Source organism: Taeniopygia guttata, chromosome 6 (assembly GCF_048771995.1).
Source record: "Taeniopygia guttata chromosome 6, bTaeGut7.mat, whole genome shotgun sequence".
Classification (NCBI taxonomy): Eukaryota; Metazoa; Chordata; class Aves; order Passeriformes; family Estrildidae; genus Taeniopygia; species Taeniopygia guttata.
The window spans coordinates 35,760,001-35,770,000 of record NC_133031.1 but is presented as its reverse complement, the minus strand read 5'-3'; the positions used below and the strand labels follow the sequence as shown (position 1 = coordinate 35,770,000).

Here is a 10,000-nt window from a genome sequence, read left to right as displayed (position 1 = left end):
GGAGACAAGGAGCACCATTGAAAGTCATTTTTGTGATTATGTAAACTGGCTGGCATCAGCCTTATCAGTGCCATCTTGATTTAAGGTATGTTTTCTGTACGATTTTTGTAGCTGATAACACCCCACGCCATCAGAGTTCAAACACCACCACGGCACATTCCAGGAGTTGTTGAAGTAACTCTGTCCTACAAATCCAAACAGTTCTGCAAAGGTGCTCCCGGCCGATTCGTCTACACTGGTAAGTGTGTGGTTTCCATTCTCCTTTTGGGAGGACAGCTCCTGTCTTTTTGTGTTACACAGGAATGAAAAATGCTGTTAAAAATAGGATTTGTCTTGCAGGATGTGTAACTGGTGGTAGCTGGACCTCAAAAGACTTGTTCACATGGGCACCCAGGAACTCTGGTGCCCATCCAACCTCTTGGGTCTCAAAATGTCCCTATGTCCCATGGGATCCAGCTCCCTCACAAGATTTCTGTTACTTCCTGTTTTCATATTGGCCAGAAATAGATTAACAATGGTATTTCCTACTCTCCTCCAGCCAAAAAAAGGAGTTAAGAAGTGCTCATGATACAAAATATTTTTCAGGCCATCTATCCAAACTTCTTGAACTTCCCTGAAGGTTCAGTTGAAGTTTTAGGCATGGGTTCAAGGAGCTGTTGTTGGATCCAAATGACTTTATCCAACCCTGTTCACAATCTGTCTCTAAAGACTCCCTCAAACCTAAAACTTGGGATACAAACTCACAAGCCTGGGAATGATTTATTTGTGCCAATTCTTTTAAATACATTTGATTTTAATTTACAACAGCACAAGAAAAAGTCGGAACTTTGTGGTTTTGCAGTGGTTTTAATATGAAAATTCTTATTTTGGGATGAAGTATTGCTGGCTTTTTACCTGAAATGTGTATTAGAGTTTTTCTGGCATTTACCAATGAATTTAACTGAGGTGCAGGGAGGGAAAAGGGAGAAATAGTGATTTAATTTACTGTACTTTTGGACGAGCATTCTAGGTAATAAATTTGATCTGATGAATCAATCTCTCTTTTGAAAACAAAGAGCCTTAACTGTTTACTCGACAGACTGCAGGGATTCGGGGAGAGTCCTCACTGCTTATTGGGTAGATAATGCAGATTGCAGATGATGTGCAGATGATGTGCATTTTGATGAATATTTTCCCACTAGACTGCAACTGTTTCTATCTATTAATTTAGATCTAATGGGAAAAGTGCATTCCTGGGTAGTTTTAAGAGAGGACTTTTGAAATGGTTAATGCATCCTGGATATGTTTTTGTGTCTGCCTAAGGTCTATTGTTGAAATGAACTTTTAAGTGATGGTAGCACCTGAGATTCCTATATTCTCTCTATTCCCAAAGAAATCAAAACCTGAGTAAAAATGCTGGCATCCAAACCTAGGTTCCTCACTGCTAGCCAGGGAAGGCAAGAATATAAGAATATTTGCATTTATTGATGTTTAGGATTGGTTTCACCAGAGCTTCCAAATGGGATGGTGGTGACTGTGGTGCTTTTGAGGCAGATGATTTATCCCAAAAAGCAGAATTGTTTTGCTGCAAAGGTGGGGAGCACAGGTGGGGTTGTCACTGTTGTGGGCTTAGAAATGCTCTTATGAACAATATTTTGTGTGTATATATATACAGGAACATAGATACATACCCACACATACACACACACACACACACGCACATATATATATATATATGTGTAGAGTTTATGCAAAGCTATAGCCGAGTATCCTGCAAGTATGACAAGCTAAAAGAAGTGTCCAACAAAATAAAAAATGAATGAATTAAAAGCCTTAGCCCAAGTTCCAGATATTTGAGCTGTTGGGAGCTGGTGCAGTTCCACGGTGCACAGGGAAGCGCTGCAGATTTGAACCAGATGACGGTCTGGCTCTCAGGGCAGAGCCTGGAATTCTAACTTGCTTTAGAGTAATGTCTTGAACTGATTTCTGAGGTGCAGATTTTGCAAATGTGGCTAATTTTGTTGTTTTGAGGCTCTTTCTAATGTAGAAGTGGAACTCTTTCTAGTATGTTTATGGAACTGGAAGAACAAACCATTTTTTTCCTTCTTGTGGCTGTCTTTTGTGTTTATCTCTAAGTAAAGATGCTAAAAAGGATCATGAGAATGTCAGGAGCTTCTCCCACTGGAATGAAATGGTAATAAAGTAATGTAACTAACAACATTTTAACAGGAATAGATATTTAAAACACCTTTGGAGGGAAACAAAAGCCAATATTCCAGTGATAAGAAAATAGGGAGAGAAAGCCAGAGCCTGCCTGACAGAGAAACTTCTGCTGTGCGTTATCCCAGAGTGATAGGGTGGCTAAGATAGTCTTTGGAAATTACAGCTGCCATTGAGAGGGAAGCCAAGCCTTGCTGTATTTCAGAAAATGAAAATGCTGTAGCCTGGCGGAGGGAGGGGCCGGGTCCCCAGGGCATCTGTTTCCCATCAGTGTCCCACCATGCTTGCAGCCTGGCTTGGCACTCTAACATTTAACCTTCCCGGCAGGAGGTAGACCATAGGGCAACAAGGCTGCGGAATAATGAAACAAGAGTGTAGTGTGGTGCACAAAGCCTTTGTGAGCGCAGAAGTTGAGACATTAAACCATCAGGGCAGGGAGATGCGAAAGTTCCAGATTTTTCTCCAAAGCCCCCATTAGCCCGGCGCAGAAGCAGGAGCACGCCAGCTCCCAGCAGGCAAAGGCAAGGCCTTTCCCCATCTATCCATGCCTTTTTGCCCGCTGCTTTCAACTATTATAAAGATACAATTACCTTGGGAGATTGTGGCAGTTCAGTTGATTAGCACGGTGAATTAAAAGAATGAGTCACAAATGACATGTCCGGCTCTTCTCTACTAGTCCTTTGTATTCCCAGTGTACTTCACCCCTGTTGTAAGAAGGTCAAAAATTAGAGAGAGATAACAATTTTCAAGCAGCTAGCACTTAGGAGCAGAATTAACAATCATTCTGTATGTAATTGCCAGTTAATAGTAAATTGCCTTCTAGACTGTAAAATGCAATATAAACTGGTGGGCACCTAAAATTAAATTAATGAGGTATTTGCTGCATTTAAAAGTGAATAGTGCAAATTAATAACTGGGTACAATACTTGTTTCAATACATATCGAGCGGTGCAGCGTTTGCTTGTTTAATACTAATTTTAAAAGTGCTACCTGAAAAATTTGCTGTCTGTGGGTAAATCGAGTGGTCGGTGCAGGTAGCCATAATTTTGCTGGTACAGTCTTCCAGGTTTCTAAATTAAATATCAGAGATTATTTTTTAATTAGAATATAAGCACTGCAGCCTTATTTGATTATGGCAAATTGTGATTTGTATGCTTCAAAATGAAATTATGTTACAGATAAAATTGCACCTTTGCACACATATTTTAAGCTCTGCAGATTCTCTTGGTTTGCTCTCAGCTGAGCAGCAGGATTGTGTTTACAGTGTGTTTGTGCCACTGCCTTCCTGTTTTCTCTGCGTTTTGTGTAGTTTCCCAAGCAAATAAAGGGTGCATAGCCTGATCTAGAGCATACCAAAACAGTTCCAAAAAATGATTCACGGCCCTTGGAACTTTTCATGCTGGCTGCTTCCACCCTAAGGCTTTTGTTGCACGCCCCTATTTTGACAACTTCTTTGGCTTTGAGGCAATGCCCCAAATTATCAGGAGGTAGCAGATCCCTTGCAAGGGACCGTGGCATCCAACTGCCACCCCGTCCCCAGCAGAACCCGTGGATGTCCAACCCATGGAGCCATTGCCAGGCCTGCAGTGCCGCTGCTGCTGGATGTGAACACGAGAACGATTCCCAGCGTGAAGCATAGTGTTGGATTTGGAGCTCCTGAGCCCATTGCTGGTGGCTCAGGGTCCCCGCTGCCAGGGCGTTGGTGGCGCGGTACGGCTGGCACGGCCCCAGCGGGGGAACCCCTCTGCACTCGCGGTGTTGCCCACGTTTTTGGGCTTGGCTCGCTCTACCCTCGGCGTGGAGACCTCATCTTGGCTGCTCTCCTGGGCTGGCCCCCACCCTGCGTCCCCCTCTGAAAGATCCTCAAGTATTGGGAGATCTTTTGTGCACATTCAAATGCGGTTCTGTCAATGGCGCTGTTACACTGTTTAGAGTCAATAGCTCCCTTCCATCACAGCCAACACAAACTGGCTGTCTCATAGGTCAGTGCTCTTTAAACAAATTACTTGTATCCACAGAGCAAATGATTGTTAATTGCCTCCCACAAATCATACTATTTTTACTATGCTAAACTCCACGGCAAAGGCCTTAGTTAAATTTAAATCACCTGATTATTTCTTGTACATATTCAATTATTGCTCTGAAGGATGAAATCTGGTGACTTTGCAAGAGGAATGCTAAAAATATACAGAATGTATCCAGGCTTTTATTGGAAAGCCTTAAAAAAAAGAAAAAGCAGTTACATTCATTTTAATGAAATCCTCAGCATTTCTAATTCATATATATTGCATTTCTTTTTTTTTTTTTTTCCTGTTAAGTGCTGTTGTCCTGAAGCAACTTACAGTCACTGTTATTACACTATTGGTTATTTATTGATCAGACCTTGTGTCAGTATCAGTTGTTAGCAAGCTGGAAAAAAAAAAATCAAGATAGAACAGATATTCTTGGCCTTTCTTCAAGCTGGGTCTCTGTAAGCAAGTCAAAGTTTAGTGTTCAAGAGTCAGACCCAGAAAGTCTCTGTTAATGGGTAAAACTGCTTTATAGGCCTGGAGTAAAATGTATTTTTCTGAAAGCAATAAGTCAAAGGGGAAGGGATTCTAGTGAAGTGTCTCTTCGTATAAAGAAGGTTTTTGAGCATGACATACATTTTTAATTAATAGGCCAATGCTAAACATACAGACATGATTTAGTAGCATCAAGTCAATAGCATGTTGGATAATGTATATTATATAATAGCTCTTTTTTAAACAGTAGCAATTCCAGGTTTATCAGGGTCATTGCAGTCCCCTTTCTTTTCTGTCTCAAAGGAGGCCAGAAGAATGAGACATACCATTTGTGCTATTGCACAAGTAGACTATTTGTCCTAATCAGTGACACCCATTTACTAGAATTGCTTAAAATGAACTATACCTCATACAGAAATCGCACATTTAGAGTGTTCCATTCATCATCGGAAAATTGAGGGCCAGTAAACTTTTCTGTTCCTCCAGCGGGATCATAGACATGCATCAAAATGTTAAAAAATGATTGGTGAGAGAGAACTGTCACCCATTTATCAAGGAAAAGGAACATTATTTGCTAATTTCCCAACCAAGGCAGTGACAGGGTGCTTCGTCTTTAGACCCATGGTGACCAACATGGCCTTTTTGTTATTAGTACAAGTCAAGCGCTTTTTGGCTGTTGCTAACAAGACACATTTGTCTATCATCAGAGAGTGCTTTATTTTTTTCCAAGTAGCTGTGACCAAAGTCTGCTCTCGGTGCCATGAGTGGCTGCACCTCGCCAGGTCGTGGTAGCACTGAGTCACAGCACCACTGATAAATCACAAAGTTTCCGTGTCAAGGTGAAGGTATTGACTCTGCTGTGCCCAAACTGACAAAACGTAGCCGCGAAGCGATGGCAATTCATCTTAAAAAAGGAGGAAAAAAAAAAGGACAAAAGGGTCATCTTGGCTTCACGTAATAATCAGGAAAATTTGAGTGCTGAATAAGACCTTCACCTTGTTTTCTCTGAGAAGGGGGAAAAATGGCTTTTCTCTTTTATTTTTTGTTGCTATGTACAGTCTGGAGTTAAACAGTAAAATCAGTTTCCTGAATGTTAAACTGTCTAATTCTATTTTTCTTTCTATAAATTTAGCTTTACTGCTAATGTTTATTACTATAGCCTGATTGTACCATGTGGGCTGAAAACTTTCCCGAGTTTCAACTCAAGGAAAATAGGTGGAAGGACAGGAAATAAGATCTTTCACTAAAAATGTACTTCTTGTTTTCGTATTATGAAAGCAAGAGAGCAAACAGACAAATCTGGATTGCATTGGAAGATATCCAGGTGAATTCCTGGGTTTGGCTGGTTGCTGCTATCCATGACACCAGAATTCCCATTAAATTAATTTGTACTCTCAGGAAAGTGCTGTGGAGATGAAAAGAAACATGTGGACTTTGTGGCCTTTGTGTTGAGAGCAACATGACATGGAAATTAGGAAAATATCCAGAAGCTCGTGGTTAAGGAAAATAATGATTTTGCTGTATTTTGAAACTCATTCTGTTGCATATTCTGGTGCTACTGCTGTAATTAAAAAGCTCAGACATTTTTTCATGTCAGAAATCTGCGTATTCCATATACATTCATTTAGCCAGGTGATTTTTATGAAAGTTGATTTAAAGGCACTGGCTGAAATGTCATCTGCATTTTTAAAAAAATAATTCATTATCACAACTGCAGTGAATGCAATTTTCTAAGGAAAAATGTCAAAAAGCATTTCCAAAAATCTGCTGGATGTCCACTAGTATTTCTATTTTACAAGAATTTCTAAGGCTTGCGAGGTGAATATCAGTTCCTGTGGATGACCATTGATTTTTGAGTCAACTCCCATTGAAGCCATGGGAATTGGTGTGGATGGAAAAGCTCCCTGGTAGAGCTGGGGCTCTCTTCTGGAGGGGCTGAGGGTCAGCTGGTGCTGATCCCAGCTGGAATATTCCATGGTCCTTTCCACTGGCTGTGGATGTGCCAGTGGAGCAGGAGATGCAGGGATGCAGGCAGCTGTCCCAGCAATCCACGCTTGATGAATTCCCTTTGCTATCCCAGTCTTTTACAAGCTTGAAAGTTGCAATCTAGGACTGGATAATTTCAAATTTTAATTGCAAAATTCCCAACTCATTAAATTGTTAAGGATGGAAATAAAGAAATTTTTTGGCAAAATCTTGAGAACTTGTTAAATTTGGATGTACATTATGGCTCCTCAGAAAACTCTGAATTTTGTTAGCTTAATTAAAAACCTTCAGCATCTGCAGTTTTCTCTAAGATAAATAACTTTGGCATACAAAAGTATTTTTATTTGGAATATATTTTATATCTGTATATTTTACCATGCATAAATATTTTTAAATTTCCATTGAAACCTAAACAGATAATTTAACAGAATTCTGAATGACAAAAATAATAACCCAGGCTTGCTTTCTTTTTTTAAAGTGGCAACATCCACTGTGCTTAAGCATTTAATAAAGCTTTTTATAGACTCAATGCATTCTGTGAGTTATTTGAGGAATTTTTCCAATATCCACAAGTAATATAGAGATTTCACAACTTTGAGTAAGATCTATTTTTGTTTAAATTATTATACAACAGAGGAATACAGTTGTAGGAGCTCTGTTAGATGATCTTAAGGATCTGATTATAAGTCCTATTTGTCTAAATATTATATTAAAATATGACAGCATTATATTCTTATGCTGGGTGATCGCTGCCGAATATAAATGGGGAGAAGTTGTGCAGAATTCCAGCTCTTACAGATGTTTGCTGAGGCATCACAGATTTCATACGGTTCTGAGATGGATAAATACCTCTGAAGAGCTCAGCCAGTGATGACAGGCAAATGATCACATTTGCCATTTGCTGCCATCGAGCATCGTTTCCAGAGTACCTGAAATTCTTATATTTCATTGCTCTCGTATTCAGAGCACCTGAAATTCTTCTATTGCACAAGGATTGTGTAATCCAGCTCTGTGGCACAGGCGAATTTCAGGTAGAATTTCTGTTCTCTCAGGCTCTTGTAGCAAAATTCCAGCATGATTGTCTAAGATGTGGAAACAAGTGGATGGGGATGGATCCACACAGACCTATCTGTAAGGAAGAGATATTTATTCAGCTGTGTGGCCTAGCAAAGGAATAAACTACCAAATAATACCCCAAATGCAAAAATAGATGAAAGCTCAGTTTATTCCAGTAAAATATATCTTAATTAGTAAAGTACCTTGGAGTATTGAGCAGTTGAAATGTACATTTGGCTGCTTTGATGTAGTAGCACATGGTAACACACTTAGGAAATCAAGAATATGCCTCATTTCTGGAGTACAATATTTTGTTATTTTAGAAATATGCTGTTTTCATAAAATGCCATGTTTTGTTGTAGATCCATATGTGTTGGGCTGTGGGATTTCCTTGGCATGATGAGAGCATTTATGATTTGATATCACACAGATTTCCTTCTCCTTCACTGAAATAGTGCCAAGTCCCTGCCTTGCAATGTTTCTTGCTAAAAACTGGAAAGGTTTGGGTTGGAAGGGACCTCAAAGCCCACCCAGTGCCACCCTGCCATGGCAGGGACACCTCCCACTGTCCCAGCTGCTCCAAGCCCAATGTCCAACCTCCCTTGGGCACTGCCAGGGATCCAGGGGCAGCCACAGCTGCTCTGGGCACCTGTGCCAGGGCTGCCCACCCTCCCTGTAAAAAATTCCTCTGGGCACATTGTTGTATCACCTAGAATTCCCCATCAGCCAACACCTCCAAGTCCTTTTCCGTGGTGCAGTTTTTTACTGATGTGATCCCCAGTTACTCATGATCTTCTCATTCTGTAACTTTAAATGATGGTGAATTTGTGGGTATTTGACCCTGCAAACCTTTCTCACACTGAAATGTGCAGTGTGGTCTAATAGAAAAACTCCATTGACCAACACCCCAAGTGGGTTAACTCCAAGTGCTTTCCATTCCCTACTTCAGCCTTCACCTTTTAAGTCTTTAAATATTTAAAAACATCCAGTATCACTGGTTCTAAATACCCACAACAGCAGCAGAGTGATGCTTGTACAATAGAGAACATTGGGGCGATGTCCATGTCCTTGTCCATGTCCTTGTCCATGTCCGTGTCCGTGTGAGGTGAGGCTGCCCCCTCCCATAAATCCAAGCATCATGTGGCTCTCTGGGACCAGACGTGTCATCCTTCTATCCAGGTGCTCACCCAGTGGCTCTGGATGTGGAGAGAAGAGGAGAGCACACACAAGCAGAGGGTGTATGAGCTCCCATTCCCTGTGCACTGCCTGCTTCAGTCATTTCAGAGGGCTGTGTGGCATGTGAAGTGCTTTTCATTCATTCTCCCCTGCTCTCTCCCTCTCCCTCTCCTGCTCCTTCTCCATCTCATCCATTCATTCACTCATTTAAAGTAAATCTGCAGCTATTATGATGGTAATGACTTTTTTGGCAAACATCAGAGCCTGGAGCACAATCGTTCTCAGTCAAAGTGGAAATGCCCTTGAGGAACCGAGGGTCATGAGGTATTAGTGCTTCCTCCTCACTGAGTGCCACCACCAAAAGATGTGCCAAGAGCCCAGGTCCTGTGGTGGGACAGCCTGGAGGGGCTGGGCTGAGAATCCCTGAGGGTTATTGAGGGTAGAAGACCACCATGGTCTTCCCATCAGATGTTTCTCAGCAGCCTCCTGGCATCTCTTGTGCAGTGAGGGTGCACCAGCCCTGCTGAGACCCCACAAGTGTTGGCATTGGGCTCTTGAAAATCAGGGGACAGATTATTAGTCACAGAGTGTATTTAAGCCTGAATTTGCCACACATTTGGGGAAGATGCTGGCTGTTTCTTTGACAACTCTCTGGCCCCTCACCCTTGTTTTCTCTCTCCCCTCATGCTGTGCTCCTTCCACCCCTCCTGGAGGAGGAAGGCACTGGTTGGTGTGGTGGGTGACTGGAACAGGCCAGGACGTGTTTTCCTTAAATTTTCCCCCTCTCCACTTTTAAGTACAAAGTCTATTCTGCTGGGGATGTTCTGACCCACTTTGCAACAGAGCCTGAGAGGGATGGATGATTCCTGAACTGAGTGATTTGACAATCTTATTCAAAGATGTCAAAGCCACAAATTAGCCTTCAAAACACTCTTTTAGTATTTCTTGGTTAATTCCTATCGCAGACTTGGGCCAGAAGGGATCTTTAAAGTCCAACCCCCTGCCATGGCAGGGCCACCTCCCACTGTCCCAGGCTGCTCCAAACCCCAGTGTCCAGCCTGGTCTTGGGCACTGCCAGG

At 41.7% G+C, this 10,000-nt stretch overlaps 1 protein-coding gene across 15 annotated transcripts in view; it reads left to right on the top strand.

Annotated features, from left to right (window-relative positions):
* EBF3 (EBF transcription factor 3) overlaps positions 1-10,000 on the top strand; it is a 130,320-nt gene that overhangs the window by 94,451 nt on the left and 25,869 nt on the right. For all 15 annotated transcript variants that reach the window (XM_072931367.1, XM_072931361.1, XM_072931362.1 and 12 more), the window contains one exon: positions 112-238. In XM_072931367.1, the coding sequence (XP_072787468.1) occupies positions 112-238 (127 nt within the window). The remainder of the gene's footprint in view (positions 1-111; positions 239-10,000) is intronic.